The sequence below is a fragment of the Bombus fervidus genome, chromosome 4 (assembly GCF_041682495.2).
Source record: "Bombus fervidus isolate BK054 chromosome 4, iyBomFerv1, whole genome shotgun sequence".
In the NCBI taxonomy this organism is placed as follows: domain Eukaryota; kingdom Metazoa; phylum Arthropoda; class Insecta; order Hymenoptera; family Apidae; genus Bombus; species Bombus fervidus.
The window spans coordinates 9,207,247-9,219,827 of record NC_091520.1 but is presented as its reverse complement, the minus strand read 5'-3'; the positions used below and the strand labels follow the sequence as shown (position 1 = coordinate 9,219,827).

Genomic DNA, 12,581 nt, shown 5'->3' with positions numbered 1-12,581 from the left:
GAACGTAGAAGAAGCAGAATCTTTCTTCTAGAATACTTTACCGCGTCCGATTTATTTTTTGCGTCACTGCGAGGAAGAAAGCAAAGGAAAGATGAGAAACTCTCGGCAACTAGTCGATACATGATTTTCAAACCCGTTAGTTTATACTTGTTGGTAGGAAAAGGTAGTATACTGTTATTTCTCGGATCACCTAATCGTCTCGCGTTCAAGATTGTGCATACCTGCACGTAGGACACTATCGTCTTGTAACTTATAAACAGTATCTTGTGCGTCGAGAGAGAACGGAGTACTAATTATAAGCTCTGAAGAGCAAATCAAACTTTTTATGTTGAATTATGAATACATTATGCAGAATTGTGAAGTCTCTCGCGAGTTACAAATATTAATTCTTTTACTTCAATGTCTTGAAGCTTAATTAAATTAGTCTATTAATTTAAAAACGATAATTTCATAGTGCCCTTAAATACCCTTATAATACTAAAGGAAATTAGGGCATAAAAGTTTGAATCCGAACAACTTAGAAGAATTTGAAAGTTTACTTTGTTACGAATGTAAACAACTCTAATGATTAGACTGCGAACATTTATGCATTTACGAGAAACTCAATAATGCAAAACACACAGATGTACAAAATACACATGATATATTAAAATATATGAACATTTAACGATCGAAACAAATTTCTGCTTTGTAAGAAATATTTCTCAGAATCAATAGCTGATATCTGTCCGGATGTTTATGCTTCTCGAATCATTTCAAAGGCATTCTCTACGCGAAAATATTTTATATACAAAGTATAACAAAAGGATAATAACGGATGAATATGCACATCGTCGACCGAGGCTCTTGCATTCTGCAGTAGAATCAATCTTTCCCCAATCGACAAATGTGTCGCATCGATTCGCAGTCGCAGATTAACCGAGTGTGTCAACGTCAGTAAAGCGATTTTTGTATCGTCTTACAGCTTAGCTTTCACGTTTCGCTAACCATTCCACAAAAATATAAACTTGAAAAATCGAGGAATGAAGAAAAATATAAATATCGCATAAATAGCCACATATTAATAATAAATGACTAAAAATAGTTCGATTAAATGAGAAATCCGATTTCTTTGTACAGGAATATGATTGTGCTTCGTATTCACGGCGACGATTTGATGTTTGGAGGGAGTGGAAGCGTAATGACACATTCGCCACGCATACCTCAGATGGAGATGATGAAGGTCCACATTCCCTTCACCTTCAAGCTTCACGAAAGTTTCAAGAGCACTTATACCGGTGAGTCTTTTTCTTTCAATTTTCCTCCTTCGCCTCTTTCACAAGCCTGTCGAAGAAATCGCAAGCATGGTTCTTTCGAATTGATACCGAGAAAAAAATTGAAGAAACGCTTGATACGTTTTACCCAACTGAATCAACAATTTGAATAATTGCAAAATTATCATCAAAGGAAGAACAATTAAATATATAAAATTATACAAAAATTTGAATCCAGTGTCTCATCTCGAACGAACAAGAGAAGAGTACACGAATAGTTGAAATATCTAATTAATTGAATATCCAGAGAAGTTTGTAAATTACATTAAAATTCAAGTAGACGTACTATCTATGATTCATCATTCATTATTCTCGCGTCATTAACATTCTAAATTAGGAATGTCGGTGGAAAAAAAGACAAACCCGTTTCTGACAAACAGATCGGAGATCGTATCTCGCACAATCGATGTACTAACGCTCAGACGTGTCTCGCTTTTGTTTCATCTAATTCGCGCAGGATTAGTATTCGTTGCCGTTTGAAAGGTCGTCAAAATTCATGCGTCGTCCCAAGCAAACCCTGCGATTCGTTACGAAGAACTCCATAGCTTTTCGAATCTATATTCTCGCTCATAAATCAACGTTCTTCCGACGATTCTTCTCTACAAGGAATCTTTATCACTTTGCTCTCTACCAACAGTAAGCATCGTTTAAATTTCGCAAGTCTTGGTTCGTTGGGCTAATTGACTCTTGAAAGGAGCAAAACCTCCTTCTCGTAAGTCTCGATCGGCTCGAAAGTAGGTTACAGACAGCGCATAAGAAGAAAAAGAAGAAAAAAGGCAAGACGGTCCTCCCGTTGGTCGTTGTTGCCGCTTGTAATTGGTATGCAGGTGTGAAGATATCTGAAGTTACGAAACGTTACCTTGACCGCTTGGCCAGGTCATTGTGAGTCATTTAACCGGGAATAATTGATCGCGGGCAAGGGATCTATCTCATAATTATATTATTTCGCGCAACACTTTTTACAATTGCTTCCCATTTCGAGCAAATTCATAGATTAGTATGTAAATATTCGTTTTTAAATATCTATGTATGAAGCAAATTTTCTTATTGCACATCGGGAAAAAAAGAGGTTTGTAAGATATTCAAATAATTGTATAGCTTGTTCACAGAAACTTATATTTTTCTTTATTCTTTTAAAAGCTAGATCTTTATATGTATTTTAAGCAGAATTTGGTTTTTAGTAGCCCATTGATACAACGGGTGAGATTAATAAAGCAAAGATTGTATTAGCTTTAAAAAGTTTCAATTACTATTCAAAAGTATTAACATAGTTGGCGTGGTAACCATTTTCGGAATACGACGGCTTAAATATGCAAAAACATGCAAAGCATTCATTGTAATGTTTGAAGGGTAATACGAATCTTTATTTATATCTTTTAGTTTTATTTATAACTGTTATGATAAGCACCTACGATTTATTCATTGTAAAACACTTCTACGAATAATTTATACCTACTTCATTAATCTATTATGCAAAGGATGTAAAATCGCTTCGATTCATTATTAGCAAATTAACAAGAACTATATTGATCTTTATTAAGAAGTATAATTATTCGCAAGTGCTTGACTTTTAAATTCTTACGCAATTTCTGTTTCTCGCGTGCATATTGTTCCTCCCATCGATTCCCGTTACGTACATACAGCTTGTGCAGTTTCTTCAAAGCGATAACAGATATTTCCTGAACGATCCATCTTTGGTCAAAAGCACAGTTAAGAAGAAAAAGAAGCTTCAATAGCTTTAGAGTTAACGAATAACCGACGAAGATATATCCTGCACAATGCACACGGTTGAGAACGATCTTCTTCCCCCGCCGTGGTCACGTTTTATTACGCGACCGGTTGATTTATGCTTGACGCCCGCCGACCCTCGATAAATTCATTAAATCACGCGTATTCGTGCGATCGCGGGCGTATTTGTTACGCGCAGGGCTAGTCTCTGTTAACCTTGCGAGTGTGCCTTGGATTTTATTCGAACCATGCCACGGACCATGCAGTAACAATGATGGAGCACGTGTCCGATTGTTAATGGAAACTCGATTAATCAGAATGATGATGATCGTCTGCAATAGTACTCTCGCGTATTGCTATTTAGTATGAAAGAACAGCAATTCATAAAATTATCTTATGTTGTTACAACTTCTTTCTTTGGATTCTTGTTGACGTTCTTATTTTTTCTAATTACGTAAATCTTATAATTTGATGAAGCGTGGAGAAATTAAAATATTCGTAAAATTATGATATATTGATTTTCTTTCAACTGCAGATATTCCTGTGTCCTTGGCTCGTTTAGTATACATCTAAAAAGTTTCTGATATATCTTTTATACTTTGTTATAAAACTTTTTCACCAGTTGGCCGTTGATCATTTTATTGCAACAGCTTCTGTATGTTATGTGTCCTCTCAAAGAATTCTCTTGCATTAAGAAGTCGACCAATGTTTGCTTCATCTTTAAATTTAGATGAAACTCCAATAAACACTAATATTATCCATTATTCGCTATCTGGTACGAATGTATTTATCGTCAACATCCGTTCTAGGGAATTAATGATTAACTTAAACGTACGTAAGATGAAACGTCAGAGATAAGTGATATTTTCCTCGTTGATTTCTAATTCGAAGACGATAGTGACTCGTTTCTCGTGGAAACGATGAATTTTCCCGGTAAGGCGCCAACAGAGGAGAGTTATGATGGCAAGGGCAGAGTATTTTCGAATTCCAAACTCGCAGGCAAAGGTGACCATGTAAAACCGTGAGGGTCGATCGCGGAGGTATAGACTGTAGAATCATTCATCGAGGACAGCGTTTGCTTGTCGGAACACACGAATGTTACGTAAGTTACGTGACAATATGTGTAATAATTTCAACTCAATCCTGTGGAATTATTGATAAACTCAATGGAAGAATTATTAATAAATCTGAGCCACCAGCTGCATGTACTTGGGTCTTTCTCATCCTTGATAGTTTCGAATAAGGTTCTTCGATCGTTCTTTTGGCAATAATGTACCATAATGGAACACACATTAATCGACAAGTTGCAGTGTATTAATGCTGGTCGTTGGCAGATGTTTGAAAATCAATCGTACTTGAACGATGGTTAGTAAGTAAAGTTTCTTAATAATTTACTATGTTTTGAAAAACTCATTAGAATCAATAAACGTTATATCGCTAATGGAGATCTTTCAGAATTTTATAAACATGTAGGTGTATTTAGAATCTTTATTTCCCATTGCTTTTTCGACTGGATTCCAATGTAACGAAACCAGATTTGAATTAATAGATATATCTTCAATAAAAGAAACATAAAGATATTTTTTGCTAATGGAGCTGATTGCCATTCGAAAAAAAAATTGAATTCTGACGTTGGACATTGATTAATCCTATAACGCCGTAGCTTGAGAGAGAGAGAAACCCATTAAATGTAGCAACATAAATTTCACATTTTAAATGTCATCATGTATCTAACACAATTATTAATATTTGTTTCTTGTCCTTGATGTCCTCGAGAATTCCGTAACAACTCTAAAACAAAACCTTTACCATCGATCGACCGATGGTAGATCGGCGTTATGCGTGTCAAGTTCAGCGACTCGTTCGAAAAACTTACTTAACAAGCATGTTACGAGTTGCAGCGAGCAAGATGAAAGGTAACGAATCGAAAGCTCATTCATAGCCTGGCATTTTACCGAGCAAATATTACATCTGCCTGCGTATCGGTGAACGGTTGCCGACACTAAATAGCTCTCTCGGTACTAAATAGCTCTCCCGGACTCATTGTGCAACATGTAATCGCGATTGAATCGAGAGAGAGAGAGAGAGAGAGAGAGAGAGAGAGAGAGAGAGAGAGAAGAGCTTGTGGTCCAGGTTACGAAAGGTAAACCAACCAGTGACGTAATGTTGCGAGTCGATTGCAAGATTCCTTCTTCGACGGGAGAAACAAGTTAACCTGGTGGTGATCGTCCGCTCGAGACGAAATCTTCTCATGATCCTTGCTATTTAGTTCTCGTACTTCTTAACGATGTTAAAGCTTTCGAAACTTGTACGCATCTCGATAATTGTCGCGTTTCGTAGTTCCACGTTTCAATTTAGCTGTTTGACGATTGCTACATTGTAAATGTAGGATGGAAGTACGAAAATGATTCGAAATAATGTCTCTAGGATGATACGGACAAATATACTTAATAGTGATATTAGTAATTAGCAACGTCGGTATAAGTAACGTATGAGTTTTACAGCAAATCTAATGAAGTAGAGAAGTTACAAGGTAGATTTCTATTTACTTTTAACGTAACATATGTTACCTTCATTTATGTACATATTTCATATTTCGTGAATATTTTACTTTCTTGTTATATTATGTTTCTAAAAGATATCTTTCCTCATGGCATTGAATTATGAATAACATCAGGATGTATGTTCCATAACTTCAGGTAGCATAGTGAAGACCTTGTTCTTATTTTTTGGCTCCCATCTTGTAAATTCCAGCCTTGTTCCCATATACCAGCCTTGTTATAAGTTCAAGATGTATATGAGTATGAATAAACTTGATGGGCACTTAGTGAATCATCAACGTAATAAACAAGTTATTAAAAGACCTAATTCCATTAAAGGAACGTTAATAATAATTTAATTACTTGTTACACAAGATGAACTTTATAATAGAAATTATCATATTCATCTGGAATCTAGAGTACAACAATTATTTCTTCATCGGTTCGAGGCTCGAGCTATCTTATTTTTGTTTCTTAAAATTCTTTCTTTCATTTCTTTGAACGTATTTTTAAGTCCCAGTTCTAGTATCATGCAAACGTGACAGATTTTATTACGATATCACATGTCCAAGAACCATGTCGTTATTAGACAACTATACCACGTACGTTCAAACTAACATTTAAGATAAAAACATTCTTACTCCCTTTTCCAAGCAACAGATAGCAGCAATCTCCTTTCAATCTCATTTCTATCATTTTGAACATGCTGTGCTTTTTTTTTTATGATCTTGCATCTATCATATTATATCCATCGTATTTTGCTATCGCCAACGAATCTTTTAGTTTGAGGAAAATATATAAACCAATGAAGTATGAAGTCCACGTAGAAATTCGTTTCACCTATTAAATATTATAGCGAATACCGTACATTGGATACTTCATGCATTTTTACATTTTTTAACTTTCTATAAATGCATAAATCGTTTTAATATTCGTTTTCTCGTTTCAATTTTCGTTTTCAGTTTGAAATAAACGTTAGAATATATCTTCTTCCTTCAGATCTCCAACTTCTTTTGTTTCATCGTTTTTCTTTTTGCATTTTTTCCTATTCCTCTCGTGACGTGTCCTATTCTCAAGCAAATAGAGTGCGTCGTTTTCAGGAAATTTTTTCGCAGGCACGTACTTACGAGCATCGTAGCGTGGCGTCGCACATAATGCAACATCCTGTCGAATCATTGCTTTTGTATTACGTAAAACGCCGCTCGGTATACGAGGGCAGGATAAAGAGAGAGGAGGAGAAAAATGCACACTACAGCGCCGTTCTTTTTCTCCTTCTCCTTCTCTTTTTCACTTCTTTTTCGGTCTTTTTTCTATCATTATACGCGTGTCCCTGGCCAATTGCACAGAAATGAACTCGCCGACTGCAATTACCCTCGCAAGTGAGTTCTCGACCGCCTCCTACTTTCATTCTTGTTCCCACAATACATAATAGGCTGTATTGTTAGAAAAGAAACTAGACTATTCCTCGTCCTTTTACCAACTGGAAATAAATTCTTCTTCTTTTCTTTTCATATATATTTTTCTTTTTTGCTCGTCTATATTCTGTTACGTCGTCTGTAGTCGCTTCATTGAATATGTAATAGTAACTGAACTGCTTGTAAATTTTCTCCAAGAAATCATATACAAAGAGCACAGAAGAAAAGCACAACTTCACGCGTGAAAACAGTTTTAAAATGCAATCTCTGTCAATCAGCCATATATTACCGAAAAAACTGTCTTCTTATTAAATTTGTTTACAGAGTTCTGTGAAAAAATATTTATGTGAAGAGTGTTACTTTCTCAACAGTATCGTTTCTCTTTTTAATTACATTATACTAAGCCACGTTCTTTTAACTACCAAACAACACAAAAACCAGGAAACAAACAACATCATACTCATATTTTCTTCCTTATAATCTCCATGCAAAGTCAGTTAAGTTTCTGGAGGAAGCGTACAAAGTAGAGGATTTGTTCATCGATCTCTTTATCGAATCCCAAATGAAGAAGAACAGCGCCCTTGAAATTTTAAATTACAATCGCGTTGATTCAAACTTCTCATTCAGCGCATTTAGCCGTGTGAAGAATCGATTTTGATGTGCTGATCGAAGCACACAGTGAAGAATCTATTTTAAGAAATCGAGTTATGCGGTAAATATTCCCCTACATATGTGTATACATGTACGTATGTACGTTTTGTTTGATCTGTCTGTTTCTGTTTTAGATCGATAACGCGGTCTCAGAATCGGACGAGAAACGTCAGAATAATTTTGGAAAAAGACACGGGCACTCGGGAAGCCTTAAACGGGAACGATCGTAACATTGTACCGTGTAAGATAACGGTTCCTGCCGCGTAAAAAGAACGGTTTCTCGTTTGGTTGCCAAAGTCACAGTACATGTCAGTTAGTTTAGAAATGTGCTCACGTAAGAAATTATACGTTCTACCCACCATTGGTGATTTATGATCCTCTCAAAACTGTAGTTTCGTAGGTAATGGTTACACTTGCGCTTTTTTAAGAACAGGTTTTAAACAGAGAGATTATTCGTTTGAAAAGAACCAATTGTTACATTCAAATCGTTTCTCTGTAGCTAAGAATTTTTTAGATATTGCAGAAAATACATTTCAAATCCATCGAGAGTTGTTTTCATCCCCTTCGATATGGATCTTGGATTTTCGTTAAAACTTAGCCATTTACGTTTGAAAATGATCAGGAAGTTATCAATTCATCTCACATGATTGCCCTAAAAATGTTGTACCACAGTCTTGATCTTTTTATATTTCCACCTTTTTCATATTTTCCAAGAAACGATAATTTCTTGTAATTTACGTTGTCTAGTAATCTTCTTTAAAAATCTACATTTCTCAATGTCAGTTCTAAGTCTCCACTCCTCTCTTCACTTTTCTTTATTTTCATGGCTACCGTATCCAGCTTCGTAATACAAAGTTAACAATGGCGAAAATAAATTATTATTGTTATTATTATTATCTATTTAATTCTGACTTTTTTGCTTTGAATGGCTTTCAGTTATCGGCCTTGCAACCGTACATAATTTTTACCCAATACAACAATAATGATAGTGAATTGTAACGAATTAAGAAGTATGGAATTCGATAAAAATTTCAAAGGTCGAGAAAACGAAGACTCTTCGAAGTGGAAGGAAAGGAGAAGGAAAGCGAATAGGCACAACACAAATAAGAGAAATTTACGTCAACTTGCTCAAGGCATTTTTGCACCTACAGCGACCTACATAGTTCTGTTGTTTCTCTAGTCCATACAAGAGTTTCTTCTTCGAGGAAAGAGAAGCGTACACTAACTAACGACTATTTTTCACAATACGCATCTTTTTCATCTCTTCTAAGCATTTAAGTAAATTTACACACGACAAATATTTATGCCATTTGTATCCACTCGAGATTGAGAGAATTTATATTTTATCCTGCACGACTTACTTTTTCTCTTTCCTGTTTTTCTTTCATTTCTTGGAAGCTGGCATAAAACTGATATGAAAAAGAAACGACCGTGTTTCTTTTACCGTTAGTTAATTACAAATATCATGTATATCGCAATTAATTTAATTAATTTAAAAAATAAGTAGTTACGTGTAAAAAAATGTAATGAATGTTTTTCTATATTCGCACGAAGTCGATAATCGAATCGTAAGAAATCTAGTTTATCAAGTGCACTGCGTACGTCTCGAATCCATATTTTTTTACGATATACTTTACGATACCGTCTTAATAAAGCCTTGTTAAATACTGAAAATCCAATCAGCAATGAAGGTGTTAACCTATTAATTAAATTGCTTCCTAATCAAAGAATTCTATACTCGTAGAATTAAAAGTTAACAAAAAAGAATCAATTTCAGTTAGACCAATTGTGATTCTTACAATTCCTAAGAAAATTGAAATAACACATAAAAGATAGAAAATAAAGAAATTACTATATTGCAAAGATTGAATGAGTTAATATTGTTCGTGATAATATTCGCGGTAAAAATTCTGTTTGCTAAAAGGTCAACAAGAATCAACGAGCAAAGTTAAAAAAGCGGACAAAAATTCCGGGTGAGCCTTATCGTAAATGAAAATTGTAAACTGCACAGAGCGACGAGCTTTAAAGATCAGAAACGCAGCGGAGAATTGTAAATGAGTTGTCAAATGGTTGGAGCAATTAATGGCTGCGGCTTGCTTTTGCATATATTGTACTGCGAACGTTTGCTTGTGGAAGCGTTAAAGAGTTGCAACAATAGGAGCAAAATAAAAGTCAGTGCTTTTACACTTCATGGTCGCGCGAGCGATTATCATCTCCCCTTTGTTCCTTTCGTTCAAACGAGAATCATAAACTTTTAAATTATTGGCCATATTTTCATTTACGAAACAGTTTTTAAATTGTAATTAAATGTAATTTAAATTGAAATAATTCGATTGCATTATTTTGATCTGCTTTTCTTGATAAAGAATTAACGTAGTGTTTGGAAGAGATAGACAATTTTTGGATCGAATTATTAAAATTAGTCTTCGACATATTTACAGGTTTTCAAGTGCTTTTGAACTTCTGCATATGCACCGATCTCTTTTCTCTTCCTGCAACATCGCCTTCCACTGATACTAATAATATCATACTTGTTAATTCAAGGACGAATAATATCATACTTTCGTAATAAATCTATTGCAATAGAAAGTTCCATTAACCGAGCATAGCCGAGTAAAATCGCAGAAATAAATCTACAGAAAGGAAATCTTAACTCAAGTATCCAAGACCTCTTAAAATACCAAAAATAAAGCTACTTGAATCGAATCTCGGCTCAGACCATCGGTCCACCAAAATGCAGTGCAATGTTGAAAGATAAGCAGTTGAGCATAAAATACAAGATATTTTAACTATAAGATAGATTTACTTGCTAAGAAGATTATAAGATATTCAATTATATCTTAATCAGTCTTATCTACATTTAAAAAATATGATTAAATTGTAATGATCCTTTCTTTAATCTGTGATCCTTTTAAAAATACACTGATAAAATACAGAGCCCATTTACATCCTCTTAATTGATTCACCATTCTTACAATACACTTAATTGCTCAGTATTCTCTAAAAATTATCATCGAGCTGCCTCAAATCGATTATTTGACATTACTACTAGCCAAGCTTGTTGGCCGACAAAGGTTTAAAATCTTTCTTGGCACAACTATGATGTTGACTTTTATTGAAATAGAAGCATAATTATGTACCAGACTATGGATATTTATACAAACTCATTTGTTTTGTAATCTAGTCGTAAATTTGTACTCTAGTCAGTGAATCTACTCGCAAATTTGTTTCACCTATTAATAATATAAAAAATATTGTACTTTGGCTAGTTACATATTTTTATACCAAGCGTACATTCTATTTATTTTTTCATCTTTAAATTCCCACGGATGCATAAAAGTCCGTAGTCTAACAATCAGGTAGATCTCATTATTTTCATAACTGTCTTTCCTTATTACACGCTACTTTATCCGTATTTCGACGAATATGCTTCTAACATAGACAGATACTGCCTTTCTCCGTATTCCTCCAGTATCTCTGGCTAACTATAATCTATCATTTTTGTGGAGTAATGCCTTCAGTTTCCGCGGCGACCGGACATGATTGAAGCGCGGTTGCGTGTTCACCAGCCGGCTTATTCCACGAGAGGATTTCGACATCGCCTGCTCAAGGCTAGGAACTATTACACGTACATATGACCGATTGCCAGTCGCCGGTTTTGGATCGGTTTCTCCGTGTTGTTGCGATCGCCCGAGCAAAACGATACGAAGAATGCTACTAGTCGTAACGTACCAACATCTCGTACAAAATGGAATAACAAGAAAAACCCGGCTTGTCGTACGTGACTCTCTGAGCGTAGAATAATCAAGGTCGTGAAACGATAGAAACGATCAAATGCCATTTATGTAGGCCTTTCTGTTTCTGTGGATATATTTATCCTGATATATCACGCGTTCTTTTCTGTTCTAATCGAACGTGTGCTTCGAGTAGATTTTTACGCTCGATCTTATGTTTCTTATCGTTATGTATGTAACGGGCAACAACAATGAATTGACGCTATATATATCAATTACGTCACGCAATATCAGAAGCTAAATTGATTAAGTCCATTTTCTGAAAGTACTCGTTGCTTTAGTGTCACAATTACATGATTCTTTTTTCATTCTTTATAGACTAAAGAATTAACTTCGATGGAGTTCTTAATTATAATCGAATATGTATAGATAACGCATTATGGTAGATATTATTATTATTATTACAACCGATATTATAATCTCAAGGTACGAAATAATCTGCTATTATCGCGTATACATACATACATATGTTTGTGAAGTGATCCCAAGTTTTAGGTTTGTATATATGTACGTTTGATAAAAATAGTGTAGTTGGTACGGTGGGATGAACTTCACTGTATCTGCAGTGATGATGACTAACTTGATATGTATCTTGACCTAACTGAAGAATTCACTTTTATCTATTGGATTTCTAAGTAAGTCAAGGTCAGTGTGTAGACGGTCAGTGTAGATTGGTAGAAAGTTGGTACTTGGATTCATTGTTCTACAAAAATTAGATAAATCTTGATCTCTTATCATTTCTTGCAATGAAACAATAATCAAGGAAAAGTTAGACACAGTATTCTTACTAACTAAAAAGATATATGTATACATAAAATATTCAAAATAGAGTACTCAGTATGATATTTAGTAGATGATGCAAATCTCACTGCGTTTGAAATCCGGTTATGATGATCAGTTTTCTCTATCGCCTAAATTCTACAAACTTTCCATAAACGGAGGAAGTGATAATCTAGTATTTTAGACACGAGTTTAAGTATTTATTTAAGTATTCAAGTTTGTAATTCGTGATGAAAAAATTGTACAAGAGATCGATTTGTCAGAAGTCCTGTTTTCCCGAGCCAATTAAAGTGCGGTGGTAACGAGCGACTTTTTGACGCTGCGTCGTATGTCTCCTTCTGTTTTCCCAATTAAAAACAA

The 12,581-nt window shown here is 34.8% G+C and overlaps 1 protein-coding gene and 1 long non-coding RNA gene across 5 annotated transcripts in view; both read left to right on the top strand.

Moving 5' to 3' along the window:
• The window catches only part of LOC139986695 (cell growth regulator with RING finger domain protein 1), a 42,249-nt gene that overhangs the window by 21,556 nt on the left and 8,112 nt on the right, over window positions 1-12,581 (top strand). For 3 of the 4 annotated variants that reach the window (XM_072002222.1, XM_072002221.1, XM_072002223.1), the window contains exon 2: window positions 1,120-1,277. In XM_072002222.1, coding sequence (XP_071858323.1) covers window positions 1,124-1,277 — 154 coding nt within the window. In that variant the 5' untranslated portion in view covers window positions 1,120-1,123. Of the gene's footprint in view, window positions 1-773; window positions 933-1,119; window positions 1,278-12,581 lie in introns of those variants that run through there. The other variant, XM_072002224.1, reaches the window with a different exon arrangement.
• LOC139986718 (uncharacterized) lies at window positions 4,812-8,189 on the top strand. Its single transcript, XR_011799705.1, has 2 exons — window positions 4,812-7,708; window positions 7,782-8,189. It is a non-coding gene; the product is annotated as an uncharacterized lncRNA (long non-coding RNA).